The following is a 16959-nucleotide window of genomic DNA, read 5'->3' as shown; positions in this document are numbered from 1 at the left end:
GACCTCACATCGATTGTGGGGGAGCCAGCTGCCTCGCCGGAGGCTAAACCCTGAGGTCCAAAGATTTCCAAAGCCATCGAAGCTTCTCTAAGTGCCGGTGATCTTGTCAGGGGAGAGAAGACAGAGAACCCGCCAGTGAAACACCCATCACCTAGTTCCATTCCAATCAACAGTGAGTGCTGGCCAAGGGCAGTGCCCGGTCAATGCAGGACAGGCAAGACTGGGATACGGGGGGGAGGGGGGTCCTGGGCCCAGCCTGTTGGGGGAAGGACTTGAGAGAGACAAGGTGCTTTTTAAATAGCAGAAGACAGAAAGGACCAGTGAGAGAGCCAAAGCTGCCCACAGAGGCCTGCCTCTGGCCCCTCGTCACCCACCCCCCTCCCCGTGCTCAGAGTGCCAGCCCCATGCCCTGAGCCTGGGCACCAATCTTGTCCTCGGAGAGCTCCCAGGTGAGCTGGGTGGACACACACAGAAAGGACCCGGTGGAAACGTGGACATTTTCTCCGATCCCTCATCCTGAAGACAAATAACACAGCTGCTTAGTAAACTCACGCAAGCCTCGCTGCCTGACTTGTCACCAGTGTGTGAGCCCTCCCTGTCTCCTCCACCAGAGACAAGCACTCTGGCCGACCCCAGGCATTGCAGCGGGTTCCCACACCTGTGGGCGCCGGAGGGCGTGGCAGCCAGTCCCCAGAGCCCACGCTCCGCTGGCCCTCACACCATCATGTGTTGAAGGACGGCCCCACCGATGTGTGTCGAGCCCAACGCGCATCCCCACGGAGAACAACCTAGGCTGCTCTGTTTCTCTGGGCGGCCCAAAGCAGTTCTTCTGGAAAAAGGGCCTTCTGGGCGGGTCAGGAGGGAGCCATGGCTCTGAGATTCTCTACTCTCCCAAAGTAAGCCTCGCTCGCTGAGCGGGACTGCCAGGCTCTGCGAATGTTCCAGTGGAGGAGCGAGGACACGTGGGCTCCCTCAGGGCACGCCACCGTGACGTGAGCACACGCTGGGCCATCACGCCGTCAGAAAGCCATGGATACCCCTGCCCCCAAGAACACCGCAGGTGCACGAGGGGCAGTTCCGCCCAGAGAGAGCATTTTAGGGGAAACTGAGGCTGGGTGGCACCCATCAAAAGCCCAGAGCAGCACAGGCCATAGGGCAATGACAGGACATCACATTTGACTTGTATCATCTTTTATTATACAAAATAGAATTCCATCTATGTCACACATTCATCCTTTCTATAAATCTGGCTTTTAAAAAATCCCCAAGGGTACAGTCTTATCTGTTCTCTGGTTTTCCTTCCAATGATGTCACAGCTCAACTGCATTTGGTGCCCTCTCAAAGGACAAAATCAGACAGGGACGCCTTGCGGGCCCTTCCCCTGGCCCGCCCCGGCCTGCCCGCAGGACGTATGGCTCCCGTCACCGTCTGGACCACAGCTGCTAGGGACAGTCAAAGCATGAGAATCAAAGTGGCAGCATATGTCATCGCCTTCACCAGCCTGTCTCCAGAAGCACAGAACCAGTCCTCGCAGCTGGTCCTCTGGGGACCAGCTGTCACGGCGATGTGGTGGCGCTGTCCCCAGGCGGCCGAGCATCCCGGGCTTCTCTTTGGGCAGGCCTGGACCAGGGCCTTAGGGGATCTCTGTGTCCATGGTATAAATCTGAATGAGATCAGACACAATGTTATCAATGATTGGCTTGGTAAGGTCGTCACTAAACACCTAGAAAGGAGAAGGAAAACAGGTTCTGATTAGACTCCCTCTGCATCAGACAAGGCACCCTCCAGTAAGCGCAGAATCACACTGCATAGGGGAGATAGCCCGGGGACTTGGCTATCACAAATAATGGTGGCTCTCTGCAAAGCCAGTTTACTTCCAGCCTGCCAAGGCTGATCACAAAGCAGAGAACATTCCAGATGGAAGAGGCCTTGGTGATCACCCAGTCCAGATGGGACAGGGAGTTGGTGACCGAGCTGGGCCAGGAGTCCATTTCCAGGGGTTAGCAGGCTAGATCACCCAAAGCCCCCTCCACCGTGGGCTGGGCCTGGAGAGCACCTGGGCCAGACGTCCTCCTGACTGTGCGCGAGAGCTCATCAAAGCGTAAAGTGAATCCCCAGGGACCCAAACCACGAGGAGTGTGCAGCTCGGGGCTAACCCTGCATGTTCCCAAGGAAGTTCTGGCCCTTGCCCAGCCCCTGGGAAAGGACTTCTAGGCCCCTGGCACGTCCTGCCTGATGAGAGGGTCTCGGATTCCCTGAGGGCCCTGCCAGGCCGTCTGCGCCGACAGCGTGATTCCTGGTGGGGCCCCGGCTTCACGTCTTGGGGGCAGAGACTGAGGATCTGAGGTCAGCCACGCGGGAGCCCCGGGCCCACAGGACCGACCCCCACTGAAGTCCCCGGACGCCGGCGCTCAGGGAAGCTTCCCCGGCGGCGGCATCCTGCGCGCGTCGTCGCGCGTCACCGCGGGACGGACCGCACTGCCCCACGACCCCCCTGGCCAGGGACCCGGAAGCCCACCCCCGGTCTGTCCCGGACCCCGCCCTACGCCCCTTTGGTCCTTGCTGACTCCCCCCTGTATCCTCTCACTGTAAGCAGCCATTGTAACGGCCATAACCACGAGTAGGACGGCTCTGCTGAGTTCCGTGGCCCTCCTAGTGCAGCACCGAGCCCTAGGGTGCTCTCGGGGACCCGTGATGACATGGAAAGTAAAAGGCAAAACAAGGAGATCTTGGTTTGATGCTGTGGCCCACCTTGGGCCCAGGGCTTGCTGCTTGGGGAACCAAAGTGCCAGGAGGGTTAAGATTTTGGGCCAAGCCAGGGCAAAAACTAGACCCGAGTCCACACCCTCTACGGCCCCCAAAGAAAGCTAGGACCCTCCACAAGCCACTACTGCAGGTAGGAAACAGTGACCTGAAAATCCCCTAAGCCCTGGCTCACGGAGATTGGCCATCTCACCCCAGACTCTGGGTAGAAAATCAATGCTTCAGAAACGTGTGTGTTCCTGGAGACCCCAAGCAGAGCAACACCGTTAAAAAGTAGTCCAGGGCCAGAAGCTGGAAGCAGCCCAAGCGTCCATCCACGGAGGAACACGCAGACACAATGTGCTCGGTCCACAGCATGGAACAGAATTCAGCCTTAGCAAGGACAGAAATCCTGCACCTGCTACAACATGCTACGGCTTGAGAGGCACTGCCCCGTCCGCCCAGTGGCCCGACACGGCTTGGCACAAAGGCCCGCCTCGCCAGTGTCACACGCCAGTGCGGGCAGGCTGCTGGGGGAGAAGCACATCAGGCTCGACCGAGTGTCCCGACCCGCCCCCAGGAGACAAGTGACCACAGACAGGCGGTTACTGCAAGGAGGAAAAGCGTTTCCCAGCTCAGACTTCAGGGCCCCGGGGCCGGGCAGGAGGGGGCGTCATCCGGAGCCGCTTATCATTAGGCAACTGGTCCTTGCACGTCACGAGCCCCAAGGGCAGCTTCGGCTGCTCCTGGCGCGTGTGGCCCAGAGCCAGCCAGAACAGGTAAAGAGCTGGGTGAACGGGGATGCGCCACCCCATCCTGCCCGGCACCTTTCGCTGGTGAGGGCCATGCACGGGAGCCAGAGGCAGCAAGGTGGCGCCCAGTGAAGTTCAGGAGCAAGCGAAAAGAAAGGAGAGAAGAAAGGAAGACACAAACAGAGGCGAGCGAGACGATGGGAAGCAAGCGATGGCACCACAGGTCTAAGCAGCCCAGAGACAGGCTGCCGTGCCCACCAAACGTCCTGTGTGAGCGAGGCCAGGAAGTGGCAGCCCCTTGTGCTACCACCCGATTCCAACAGAGCAGGGACACCACGGCCACATGATCTGGAAGCCCCCGAGAAGCCCCAGCATGGAGCAAGATGCCTCCTCAACCCCATGCTGCCAGAGGAGGCGTGTCTCACCTGAGAGCGGGACGACACATGCGTGTGCTCAAGGGTGCACAAGCACCTACTATGTGTCAGTGTGCTCAAGGGTGCACGAGCACCTGCTATGTGCCAGCTCTAGGCCCTGGTCATAGGGCGGCTGATAGAGCAGACAACATCCTTGACCTCCAGGCACTGACAGTGCGATTGGGTGGGGGGTGGGCGGTTCCACAGGCAATAAAGGACATAGAACAAAAAGCAGGAAAAGCCGGGTGTCCAGGGAGGGCAAGCAGGCTGGGGGAGGAGCATCAGGAAAGGAGAGACATCATCGGAGCCAAGAGCGGCAGGAAGGGAGGGGCAGCCAGGAGCACACGCGGGAAGGCACCCAGGTGGCACCCTCTGTTCATGAAACAGATGACACATTTTAGATTTCTGGCCACTGGGGGTTTTGCAGGGGACGAAACCTTCAGTCACCGAAAATACTGCTTGCAGAGGACCTCCTACAGGGCAAGGCCACACAATGAGGGGTTATGACAAAGGAGCAGCAAGCTTCAAGTATGGGAAAGGACAAACTGCAAATGATCTCCAAATTCCAAAGTCGATAGGGCTGCAGAAGTCCTTGAGGGCAGCAGCCCTTCCCACAGACTCGCCCTCTACAAACAGCACTGTGCATTCGGCAGGTCTGGGGGAGGCCAACGAATCTTCCAAGCACCAGGCTCCTTATCCACCCTCTAGCCACCCACCCAGCCCTCCACCCGTCTGTCATCTATCTACCTGTCTGTCATCAGTCCATCCTTTCAGAGGACCCCCTATAACTTCTCCTGATGCGAATCCATGCATATTAAGCCCTGATCTATGGTAAGCTCCCACTCGGTCCAATAAAAGTGCTCGGTTGAGCAAAGTGCCTCTCAAGTGGCGGCCATCCCCACCCCGGGACACTTGGTGATGTCCGGAGACACTTCTGGTTGCCATGATCGAGGCAGGGGATACTCCCGGCACCTACAGAGCGTGATCTAGCCCCCAACGTCCACAGGGCCAAGGTGGAGAGCCTCTCCTGCCTTAGACTACTGTGACGGGCGACGTTCGAGCTTCAATGTCCCGCAGTGGCACGTATCTCCCTTCACGGATAATCACTACAAGCAGACACAGGCACCCAGGTACCGGGACTCCTGAAAGTCCTCAGGCGAAGGAAAGCAGAACACTCAGCAGTCACCTCACCTGCCACCACGGCTTCTCGGCCTCGGCCTCGGCGGGCACCTCGACCCCGTAGGCCTGCAGGGCCAGGTGGAGCACTGCCACGGCTATGTGCTGAGCCCGGAACCGGAGGCACAGCCCCCCATGGTAGCTGTCCCGCAGCAGGGCCCAGGCAGTGACGGAAATGGGGGTCCGCTGCCAGCTGTAACGATTCAGCCAGTTCTTGAGGGAAATCAGGTAGTGGAGCAGGTACTGCAAAGACACACCAGTCAGCCGGTTGGCCTTCAGGGCTCCAGTCCCTAGCCACCTGCCTCCCCACTGCGAGGCGCTGTGGCCCCTGCGTCCACCCGCCACTCTCTGCTCAAGCCCTCCAATGGCTCCCTGTGTCACTTAGGAAAAAGCCCCGCTGGGGGCGCCTGGATGGCTCAGTCAGCTGAGCATGTGACTTTTGATCTCAGCTCAGGTCTTGACCTCAGGGTTGTGAGTTCGAGCCCCATGTGGGGCTCCACACTGGGCGTGAAGCCCACTTCAAAAAAAAAAAAAAAGAATGAAAAAAGCCCCAGTATCTTCCACTGGCCCCCAAGCCCTGCCAGCCCTGCCCTGCCCCACCCCCTACCATGTGGGAACAGGCCAAGCACGGTTCCCTCATGGCCTGGTCATTTACTGCTCCCTCTGCCTGAAATCATCTCTCCCCACTGAGCCGGTCCCCGTGTGCCCACCCACCGTCAACTGGCGGCCCCGCTCCCGGAACCCGCCTGGGCCGCTCTCGATGGCCACCCGTGCCACGGTCCATCTCCGTCACGGGCCCCCGCTCTCGTCATCGTCAGAGGTCGTTCGGCACATGCCCCTGCCCAACTCCACACCGGCGCCAGAAATAGCGCCCTTGTCTTCCGGTCCAAACATCGTGCCAGCCTGTGCGCCCAGCCTGAGGCCGGGGACTGCCCAGAGACAGGACGCCTGCTTTCAGGGGGACTAAAACTGGTGACTGTGTGTCCCGGTAGTGCTGCCCTTGGCTGTAAACTCTTATCGACCTGTCGGCTCAGCTGCCTGTCAGCTCTCGCTCTGGGAAGACAGCCGCTTTGCTTGAACCGCCCGGTCCACAGGCGGGAACACACGGGCGTGGGACTCTTGCACGCCATGGGACAGGGGGCTCAACTGCTGCCCTACACCCCGTCCCAACCCGACAGAAGGGGAAGGCCGCTAGGCTCAGGGTAACGCTGAGCCCTGCTCCCCTGCCCGATTACCCCCTTGGCCGCTGCCGCTCGTCCTCAGACTTGGTGCCACGAGTGCCCCCCCTAGAGCCAGAGCGGCTGCTGCCTTTCCCGTGCATCATGCCACCAACTGAAAGCACGACTGTTTCAAAATCTCCACCAGGGGCTTCTGGGATAGGAAAGGCGGTTTGGAAGGGAGGGGCGGGGGGGGGCAGAGATTACAAGAACCCCCGGGGTGATGGGGTGCTTTTGTATTTTAACTGCGCTGGCAAACAGATGAAGGCAGTAACGTGACGAAATGGTGTAGCACCGTGCAGTACAAGTAAGAAGCAACAACCCCGGGAACCCCTAGCTTTTGCAACGACTACAGGGTCCCACAGTATCTCTGTCCCAAGTAGGATTCTCTGTTACTTCCTCTGACTGCTTGTAAATCTACAATTACTTCAATACAAATTTCAGTTGGGTTTTTTATTTATTTTTTTGACGTGCATCTATTTTTGAGAGAGAGAGACAGAGCATGAGTGGGGGAGAGACAGAGACAGGGAGAGACGGAATCGGAAGCAGGCTCCAGGCTCTGTGCTGACAACACAGAGCCCGACGCGGGACTCGAACTCATGAACCGCAAGATCATGACCTGAGCCAAATTCAGAAGCTTAACTGACTGAGCCACCCAGGCGCCCCAATAAAAATTTCAATCAGAAAAGAGGCAAGATCCTGGTCACGACACCCCCGTCCCAACCCCCCACTGCCCCACATGTGTCCCTGCAGGCCACCTTTCCAAGCTGCCCACATGGGGGCCTGGACCCCAAAGTATCACCACATCCAAGTACTCAAAGGGTGTCACACGGTCCTGCTGGGCCTTGCCGATTCCTAGCCGTTAAAAGTGTGCCACTCAACTCTGTGACTCAGCTCGTCTTGTGGGTTTGTAAGCACAGCTGAGCAGGATGTGAGCTCTGCAGCTGAGCAGCACCTCTCGGGGACAGGGCCTCGGGGAGATCACGAAAGCAGCCCCGTTTCCCCGTGGCCCACTGAGCATACCATCTATGTGGGTCACGGGGTCTGCCAGGGCTTTGGAGAATCACACGGATCTCGGCTTGTGGCCTTGGCCACGCAGGCAGAAAGGCAGACGCCGACATCGGAACTGCCTGAGAGAACCCTGAAAGCGGAACAAGCGAGGCCACCAAGCCAGTCACCGTGTGCGGCCGGGGGCCCCCAGTTCCCAGAGGTGGCTCTGCTCTGCCTCGCACACCCGACATGTTCTTGAGGGTTCAGTGGGTGCCGTCTCAGGACAAAAGAGAAAAATGAGCTCGTGCCTCCGGAGACAGTTGCCAATTCCCCAGCGTGTACCTTGTGCGGGTGCTGGAAGGAGACTTGGAAACGCAGGACTCTCAGCATGAGGAGTTCACACTGCACTATACTGTCCCGCAGGGCCCAGAAGCGGGAGTCCAGCTCCAAGGGTTCACTGCCCGGGTGAAAGTACCTGCACGGAGAGACAGCAACGCTTATGGCAGCCAGGGAAGTTTCCGTGAGGAGCCCCTCGAGTCAGGTGACGTCCAGATACACACTGCAGCGTTCTTCGGCCCAGCCTACTTATGTTTTGCTTTCGTTTTTGTTTTCTTGAGTAAGAGATAGAGAGCGCGCGAGTGGGAGAGGGGCAGAGAGAGAGGGAGACGCAGAATCCGAAGCGGGCTCCAGGCTTCGAGCTGTCGGCACACAGCCCGCTGCGGGGCTCCAAGCCACGATCCGTGAGATCGTGACCTGAGCGCAAGCCGGACGCTTAACCGACTGAGCCACCCAGGCGCCCCTCCTACTTATGTTTTTATAAGTCATCCTTCATTTATACGTCTAGGATACGGCATCAGAACAGTAACCAGCAGACAAAAAGCAGCCCGCTTCTGGCTTTAGCCCTGACGGGCTGTACCAATCCCTTGGCAAGAGGTCAAGTGTAAAGATGACCTCTCTGCACCTGCTCCGGAGAGACCGGAAGCTCTTACTCTGGGCCCAAGGAAGGCGTGTAAACACATCATGGGGCTGCTGCGTGCAGAAGACTCCACGTATTTCAGCTGTTTGTTTCCCGGACCCTACTGTCCTTATTGGCACCATATACATCCACGACAGTCCCAGCTACGCAGGATCACCAACATGTACGGATTCCCACACAAGGGACCAAAATTCTCTGCCGACGATTCAGCCTCCCTAGCTCTTCACTCACGGTCCAACCTCCCCACAGAACACCCCCCGCCCCCACCGGGTGCCATGTCTAATTAGCGATCCACACAATGTCCCCTCTGCCGGTCCTCCCTGCTGGGGACCTGGCAATTACAGGTGGACTCTGGCGGCCCTCCCTTGGTTCCCTCGCCTGTTCTGCTCTTCGTCTTGAACGGTACGCTGTGAGCCTGTCGTGCTTGGGGGGTAAGGAGTGCTTTTTCTGCTCCCTGTTTATTAAAAGAGAAGCAGCAGAAAACAGTTTTCTTTTCTAATCATGAGTTTCTAGAAAGGTTATGCCATGCTGCTATCAGTAACTCTCCATAAATTGCTTCCTCCCGGGCCCCCTGGGTCTCCGTGCGGCCCGGCTGGCTGGACCCCCACGTCCTTCTGCGATAGGAACAGGGCTCCTTGCACCCCGAGGTGCCGCCCACAGAGCACCGCGCCCACACGGGGACAAGAGATGCTTGCCAGCAACTCTGACTCCGTTTCTCACACCATCTCAATGAAGTAATTGCCTGACTCAGTCCGCACAACACAACTGGTTTGATCCATCCTGTCCAAAAGCCCAGGTGAATCCTCTTTGATACATCTCTCCAAGATCCCCGTGCTCTAGGCATGTCCCCCAGCCCATGACGCCGGGGCCTCTGCCGTACCCAAGTCCTCCGCACTCCTTTGGCCTGTGACGCCTCCCTTCATCTGGCCTCGCTTTCTCTCCCACTGACCCCCATGGCTTTCTGACGGGCTCATTCCTGCCTCTGCTGCTAGTGCTTCTTGCCCCAGTTCGAGACCACCCCCCCGCTCCTGGCCGGGGCTTCCTTCTGAGCTCGACAGCTGGCACCTCTCAAATGCCTGCGCCCGGGAGCCATTACCTGTTGGACACGTTGATGATGTCACGAGTGCGCAGGTGCTGTTCCTCCACTTTGCCGGCCAAGTAAAGGGCAGACATGGCGACCAAGTAGGGGTCATAGGCGTCCAGGTTGATCTCGCAGAAGAACTTATGGTAAATGGTGCAAGCAGTGGCAACGGCAATGGACTGCATCCCTAGCTTGACACCTACCGAGGGAAAGCAGGCAGGAGAGGAGTTGGATCCAGCGCCCGCCCTCGGCCAAAGTGAGCGGGGAGGCATGGGTCGGCCCGGAGGGTGTATGCCCCTCGCTCAGACAAGCCCCAGACCCGAGGGGTTCTGAGCCAGGCTTCTCAGATTCTAATGGGCTAACAAGCCCCCAGGGGGTGGGGGGGAGTGCTCAAATGCAGATCCCACACTTCCACCAAGCCCCCCCCCCCCCCAACCACCACCACCGAGACACCGGAGCTACGGAACTGAAGACCATATAAGGACAAGCAAGGCTTCAGACTAGTCCTCACTTAGCACTTGGGCCTATCAGCTTCCGCACAACATCGCCAGCATCGTGGCCGGGACCACACCCGGCCGTGTGTCCGCTGCTACCTTAGCAAGCATTTAACTAGAGGTCACCCCCACCCCCACGGCGCACCCAACAAAACTCCTGCCGAGATGACAGCAGGTGAAAAAGGCCTCTACCACAAAGTCCCAGTGTTGCCAACTAAAGATTTTACTCAGCCCTGGTTTCCTTGTCTGAAAGTGAAAAAAGGTGAAAAGCCAGCAGGGTCGTTGCCAAAGGCAACTGCAGGCAGAGCAGGGAAAATAGCAACACCTGTGACCTCAGACAGCACCCCCCACTCCTGGGGAAGGACAGTGACACCCTGAAAAGGGAACGGAACTCCAAAACCGGAACGCGTGCTGGTTTGATTTGGGGGTTAAAGCCCAGCTCCCACCCCGCCTCTGGACGGCTCCTAAGGTAACCACTGCACTGGGTCCCAGAACCAATGATATAAATTCGCCACGAGCAGGGTTAAGAAGAGAAGGTTAGGGGCGCCTGGGTGGCTCAGTCGGTTGCGCGTCCGACTTTGGCTCAGGTCACGATCTCGCGGTTTGTGAGTTTGAGCCCCGTGTCGGGCTCTGTGCTGACAGCTCAGAGCCTGCAGCCTGCTTCGGATTCTGATTCTGGGTCTCCGGCTCTCTCTGCCCCTCCCCCATTTGTGCTCTGTCTCTATCAAAAATAAATAAAATGTAAAAAAAAATTTTTTTTAAGAAGAGAAGGTTAAATGACTCCCAATAGACTGAAAGAAGGTGGCAATCACGTGCAATATCCGCCAAGGCGTAGGAGTTTCCTGGGGCTACTGCAAGCAATGACCACAAAGTCAGTGGCTTCAAACATTGTTTCTCTCTCACTGGGTGTGGTGAGAAGTCTGAAATGAGTCTTAGACGGCTAAATTCCAGGTGTCAGCAGGGTGGGTTCCTTCTAGAGCCTGCAGGAGACAATGTTTCCTTGCCGTTTCCAGCTTCTAGACGTGTCTGCAATCTTCTATGCTCCCATCGTTACATGGACTTCTCGGCCTGTCACTTTGGCCTCTCTCGTTAAGGATATGACAGGTGTGGGGCGCCTGGGTGGCTCAGTCGGTTAAGCGGCCGACTTCGGCTCAGGTCACGATCTCGCGGTCCGTGAGTTCGAGCCTGGCGTTGGGCTCTGTGCTGACCGCTCAGAGCCTGGAGCCTGTTTCAGATTCTGTGTCTCCCTCTCTCTCTGACCCTCCCCCGTTCATGCTCTGTCTGTCTCAAAAATAAATAAACGCTAAAAAAAATTAAAAAAAAAAAAAAAAAAAGAATGTGACAGGTGTGATTATCTCGGGCCTAGTGAATAATCTAGGATAGTTGCCCCATATCAAGATGCTTAATCCCACCTCCAAATGTCCTTTGCTACCTGAGGTAACAGTCACAGGTCCTGTGAATTAGGATGGGGACATCTTTGCAGGACTAGTATTTAGCGTCACACAGAGGGCTAGGGCATGTGCAACACATTGTATAAAGAAGTCCTTTAAGAGTGGTACCTCGAAGAGCTCTTAGCAGTTCAAGATTTGAATTTCAGTTACATAGACAGTTTCTGCAGGGGACCCCTCACTCCTAGAGGTGTCAGATAAGGTGGTATCACTGCACATGACCCTCCAAGTCTTGTTCTAATTTTTAAATTTTTAAAAATGTTTTCAACGTTTATTTATTATTAAGAGACAGAGCGTGAACAGGGGAGGGGCAGAGAGAGAGGGAGACACCGAATCCAAAGCAGGCTCCAGGCTCCGAGCTGTCGGCACAGAGCCCGACGCGGGGCTCGAACTTTAGAAGTGTGAGATCATGGCCTGAGCTGAAGTCGGATGCTTAACCGACCAAGTCACCCAGGCGCCCCCCTCCTCGTCTTGTTTTCTGTGGCAAATGCTCAAAGCACCGCCCGCTTCCCTGGTGTCCAGGGGCCATCCAAGCACACGCACGGCAGCATCTGAGCAGTCGCTGCCATCCTCCTTCGGACGTTGTGCCACTCTTCCTCGAAATGAAATGTACAGATCACTGGGCTTAACTGTCCTGCATCATTTCCCCTGGCTCTGCTGACCTTGACTTGACGGCCGACTCCCCCAAACCCCTTTCCCGGCACAGTGCACACGAAGTAACAAAGATCGGAAATAAAGTGTGTGCCAGCCGAGCAAGATACTGTTGCCAGAGACGGAAACAATGTTTCCACAGGAACCTCCTTCGCTTCATTGTGTCGCCTTTAGGAGTAGCCGCGCCCGACACCCGTGTGGACACCCTGGTGGGGCTCAACACGCCAGCCGCACCCTGGGTCCGCGGTGTGACGCGACCTCGGCGACAAGGGTCGTCAGGAGCGTCACCAAGGGCCGCGCCAAAAGCCTCCACGCGACCCAGCGCGCGGGCAGGCAGGCGTGCCCGAAGGCACGGTAGGCCACCCGGCCGCGGGCACCCCGACTCGGCCACCTCCTAGCTGGGGCCGGCCCCTTTCCACGTCCTCTCCTTGGGCCCCCGCGCCCGGGCGAGACACGGCCGTGACCGTGGCCGCCTCGCGGCTCAAAGCCTAGCACGCGGGGCGCGGACGCACCGGGGCCTGTGCCCCCGAGCCGGGCCTGTCCCCCTGGGCCAGGCCGGCCGCGCCAGCCCCGCGTCGTGCGCGTCCCCTCTGCGCGCGGCGGCCTCCCGGGGCGCCAAGCCCACCTCCCCGCCGCGGTTACCTGCCTCCATGATGAACCGCGTCACTCGGAAGTGCACCCTGGCCTCGGGCGCCGGCCGCCCCTCGGCACCCCGCGCCTTGTCCCCTGCTCCGCCACTGTCGGGACCAAAGGCCTCCATGAGGCCCCGCCCCGCGGCCCCAGACCCCCCCGCCGTAAGGAGAAGGGGCCCGCGCGCGCGGCGGCCGGGTCCGGGGGGTCCTCGCGACCCGCGCGGCCGCCCCGTCCCGTCCCGTCCCGTCCCGTCCCGGCCACCCCGCCCCGGCCCGCCCCGGCCCGCCCCGGCCCGTCCCCCGGCAGCAACCCCCCTCCCCCGGGGAGGGGGTGGAAATGACCGCCAGGCCGCGCGCAGGCGCGAGCGCAGGCGCACAGGCCGGGCCGGCCGGGAGGCTGGCTGGCGCCCGCCCTGTCCCCGAACACCACGTGCCTCGCCCTAGAGCGCTGACGCCCCGCCCCTGGGAGCCCAGTATCCCGCCCCCGAGAGCCTCAAGTCCCGCCCCCGGGAGCCGCACGCCTAGTGCCCGTGCAGCCCGGGACCCGCTGGGCCGCTTCGCGAGGTCACGGGCACCCCCAGACATCTTAGCCGCAAGCCCCCTAGGTCCCTCTAAGGTGTCCTTCCAGCCTGCTGGCCCAGCGGGGTTTAGGACTGGGAGAGCTGGCGGCGTCTGCCAACCCCGGGGCCAGGGGCGCTTACGGGTGCTTTCGCTGGGACGCCGGCGGCTCCCAGCAGAAGAAAGCGTGTGAGTCAGTGTCAGCGTGCGTAAACGCTGAATCCCGCGTTACCAAAGTCCCCAGACAGGCAGATGAGCCCCGAAGGGAATGTGCCAAGAATGACTGCATCACGGGGTTTTGTCTCTGGGGTCTTCCTCTGCGTCCCTGAGAGGTCTGGCTTCTGCTCACCTTCCCAGCCTGGCACACGTTAGGAGCTCACCAAATGAATGAACGTTGTGAACCACCCAACTCACAATGCCATGTCACACTTCCTTTGTGTGCCTTCCACAAGCAGGAAATCATGCATCGGGCCTCAGATATACAGCACCAAAGGGACTCCGCAGCCAACGACTCAGACCATCTGGGTGGTTCTGATACAGCCCGATGGTTGCCATGATTTGAGAGAGTTGAGAACCTTGAGAGGAAAAAGCCACTGCTCCCAAGCTCTTCCGCCAGGGTGACCGGACTCCGCCCAAGAGCCTCACGCGCCCGGGACAGCCTCGTCTCCTTCCGCAGCTGGCCCGAGTCTTCTCTCCACACCAGCTGGGGCTGTTTCCTGTGGCTGCCGTCACAGGTGACCCCAAAGTGAGGGACTTAAAACAAATCTTTCCTCTTCCAGCTGCTGGTGGCCCCAGGTGTTCCTTGGCTCGTGGCCACATCCCTTCGGTCTCTGCCTCTGTCCCTCCCCTTGGCCTTCTCCTCTGTGTGTCTGTGTGTCTCCCGTTTCTCTATTACCAAATAAGGTCATGTGCACAGGTTCCAGGGGTCACGACACGGGCACGTCTTTTAGGGGTTACTCTTCCGTCCACGATACCAACCACCAGCCAGAGGGAGCTTCCCGAAACGTAAGCCAGAACGGACTCTGCCCTGCCTACCACCTCCCAGGGCCCCTTCAGCTAACCGCTCTCGGCTCCCACCGCTTTGCCGTCCGTGCCAACAGCCTGGCGCAGCTCCCCGGAGGTGGTAGTCTGCCACCTGAGGGTCTTCAAAATGTTCGGCCAAGGGGAGGGACTCGCGCCGCCTACCCTGTCCCCAGCTCTCGCTGTCTGCGGCAAGGCGCGGGCCCCCTGGGCGGAGTACCTGTGTGCGCTGTGCGTTTGTGTGCGGGTGCCCGTGCGCGTGCGGGTGGAGGGACTCAGGGCCCCAAGCCCCCTGTGCAGCTAACCCCCGTCATGCCTGGAGCACCGTCTCACTGCTGACTGTCCCCTACCCGCCGAAACCCAGACCACGCAGAATGGCAGCCGAAAGCGGCATACCATGCACACCCCCCCCCCCCACACTCACCCACAAACGTGCACACGCATCAGGCACGCCCCCCTCCCCGCGCGTACACGGAGGGCTGCACCGTGCATGCACGTTACACACCCAAATCCTATCGCTCTGTCCTCTGGCCCCCGGCCGGAGGCCTGCCGGTGACCTCCTCATCCCCCGTGTTTGTCAGTTAAACAGCACGGCTTGAACTCCTCCTTCCCGCCCCCCCCCAACCCCGCCCCGGGCCTTTTGTGGTGTGAAGTCTCAGCTCAGCAAGTAATAGGTGCCTGTGAATGTGAGTCAAGGGAATGACTCAATGAACACATTAATTTTTAAAACCCTGGGTCACAGGGCACCCTCCTGGCAGGCAGCCTGGACACAGTGGTTGACAAATGAATAATTCACTAGCCACCGGTTGGAGCCAGCAAACCTCCAGGCTGCTTGGCTCTCCCACCACCAAGCCACACCCACGGTGCCGGCCCTCCCTTCCCGGTCACCTGTCACCACTCCCCGTGGCTTCCCCCCTCTCACCACCCGCGCCCATCCCCTGACCTTGCCCCGGGGATTATCTCCAGACCCTGTACGGAGAAGGATTCTGTGACATTTGCCAACACTTCCTCCAACTGCCTTGGCAATGGCGCCGTCTCCTAATGAGGGAGGGAGGGCTCGGGCTGAGGCTCAAAGGGTGGAGCAGAGAAGGGAGAGACGCACTGGGGGCGCAGGGGAGAGGCCGTGCCCAGGCCAGGCCACCGGAAGGCTGGGTGGTCTTCATCAAACACAGGGGATGATTTCCAAAGTGCTGACCCTGCCCACCTCCTCCCCAGTGGCCTTCACCCTGGGAGCGGTCGGTTGGAGAGCAGCGTCATCCAAGTCCAGTCCCATCACCTGTCCTTGGAACCTGAGACCGTCGCTCCGCTGTCACCCCTTCTTGCCCACCTCGCCCCCTCTCCTCCAACACCTCCCGGGCCTCCGATCGCTCGCCGTCAGCGAGCCCAACCGCCTAACTCTGGGTCTGCCTCCGGGTTTCCGCTGCCCTCTTCCCTACTGCCCTTCTCAACTCCGCAACTCGGAAGCCGTGGGTGTCCCCGGACGCCACAGGCTCCTGCCTGCCCTGCCCGTGGCCCCCTGCACCCGGCCCCTGCTGCGTGACACTGTCCCCCACCCACACCATCTGTCTCTTGGTCCGTTTGGGCTACTACAGCCAAATACCACAGACTCGGTGGCTCATCTCTTTCTCAAATTTCCGGAGGCGGGAAGTCCAAGACCGGTGCGCCGGGACAATTGGCTTCTGGTGAGGACCCTGTTCCGGGTTGCAGAAAGCCAAGTTCTCACCGTGTTCTCACGTGGTAGGAGGGGCAAACCACCGTCTGGGGTTTCTTTTATAAGAGTACTGATTCCACTCATGAGGCTCTGCCCTCGGGAGCTACTCAGCGGCCCCCCTCCGAATACCATCACCTCGGCCATTTGGTTTCACCATGCGGGTTTGGGAGGAGGGACACATTCAGACCCTAGGCCCACCGAGGTCATGTGCCACTTCCAAGCTGTCTCCTCCCAGCGACACCTGTGGCAGGTGACCTCCCTGTAATGCAGGGTCTGGCTCCTTACTTTAAAGTGTGACGGCCGACAGCTTCGAAGCCTCATCCTCCCTGTCCCTTGTGCCCCACACGGGGGCAAGCTGATGTCAAAGCCTCCGGGCTCCCTTCCTCGGCATCAGAGGGGCGTTCGCACCACCCACAGGAACCCCCGCCCCTGCTCTAGCTCCAAACACGACAGAGACACCCCCCCACCCCCTGCCCAGTCTCCTTTCCATGCCCTCTCAAGTCGTCTTCTGACCACCTTGGGGACCTGCCGTGCGATCCCAGGAAGCCTCAGTGTGTGAGTAAGGAACCTTTTCAGAACCTCTTGGGGGGTGTTGTGCCATCAGTCTCCATGCCCAAGGCAAATTTGGGGTGGGAGGTCAATCCCGTTTCTAAAGGGGGACCACAACACACTCCTTCCTGCCCCAAACACTCTCCTCTTGTGGACTCATCGCCCCCACTCTCCTGGCTCCCTGCCTCCCTCCCCCACGGACTGAGTGCCTGCATGAGCCAGGCTCAGGCCTGCTGCTGGGACGAAGCAGACAGGGTCTCCCTTCAGTTGCCTTGCCCTCCTCCCCCACCTCGCATGCTGCGCACAAAGCAACCTCTGTCAAACCAAAGTCTGGTCGGGGGCCCTCCCTTCTCAGAGCCTGCAAAGCCATATTAGCTGCCTGGACACAGCTCTATTTACCTGGCAGGTCAGGGTTCAGTTTTACTAAAGAAGGTGGAAGTTTCCTTACAAGTGGGGAAACTGTGGGGATAATGGCTCTTGGTTAATCTACTACCTGAGATTATTTCCTTTTTCACAGTTTTGAGTAAAAACCAGCTCTACAGAGAGAAA

At 59.2% G+C, this 16959-nt stretch overlaps 1 protein-coding gene across 4 annotated transcripts; it reads right to left on the bottom strand.

Annotated features, from left to right (window-relative positions):
* Positions 1-1174: 1174 nt before the first annotated feature.
* On the bottom strand, positions 1175-15619 carry CCNQ (cyclin Q). Of its 4 annotated transcripts, none has more exons than XM_081793166.1 (5): positions 15523-15619; positions 9363-9546; positions 7633-7765; positions 5099-5326; positions 1175-1723 (listed from the first exon to the last, which is right to left on the bottom strand). In XM_081793166.1, the coding sequence occupies exons 2-5, from the start codon at positions 9530-9532 to the stop codon at positions 1634-1636; spliced, it is 621 nt and encodes a 206-aa protein (XP_081649292.1). In that variant the 5' UTR covers positions 9533-9546; positions 15523-15619; the 3' UTR covers positions 1175-1633. The 4 variants fall into 4 exon arrangements, with proteins under 4 accessions (XP_081649292.1, XP_081649289.1, XP_081649290.1 ...); XM_081793163.1 differs by lacking the exon at positions 15523-15619 and adding an exon at positions 12587-13172; XM_081793164.1 differs by lacking the exon at positions 15523-15619 and adding an exon at positions 12583-12818.
* Positions 15620-16959: the final 1340 nt, after the last annotated feature.

The sequence above is a fragment of the Panthera onca genome, chromosome X (genome assembly GCF_046562875.1).
Source record: "Panthera onca isolate mPanOnc1 chromosome X, mPanOnc1 haplotype 2, whole genome shotgun sequence".
NCBI classification, from domain to species: Eukaryota; Metazoa; Chordata; class Mammalia; order Carnivora; family Felidae; genus Panthera; species Panthera onca.
The sequence above is the reverse complement of the archived record's forward strand: the minus strand, read 5'-3'. Positions and strand labels throughout refer to the sequence as shown.

Excerpts from the sequence above, each read along its gene's own strand:
- CCNQ (XM_081793163.1), bottom strand. The coding sequence starts at position 13,157 with ATGTCTGGGGGTGCCCGTGACCTCGCGAAGCGGCCCAGCGGGTCCCGG. Across the intron at positions 9,547-12,586 it reads TGACGCGGTTCATCATGGAG|GTGTCAAGCTAGGGATGCAG; the intron begins GCAGGTAACCGC and ends TTCCCTCGGTAG. Across the intron at positions 7,766-9,362 it reads ATCATCAACGTGTCCAACAG|GTACTTTCACCCGGGCAGTG; the intron begins GTAATGGCTCCC and ends CTCTCCGTGCAG.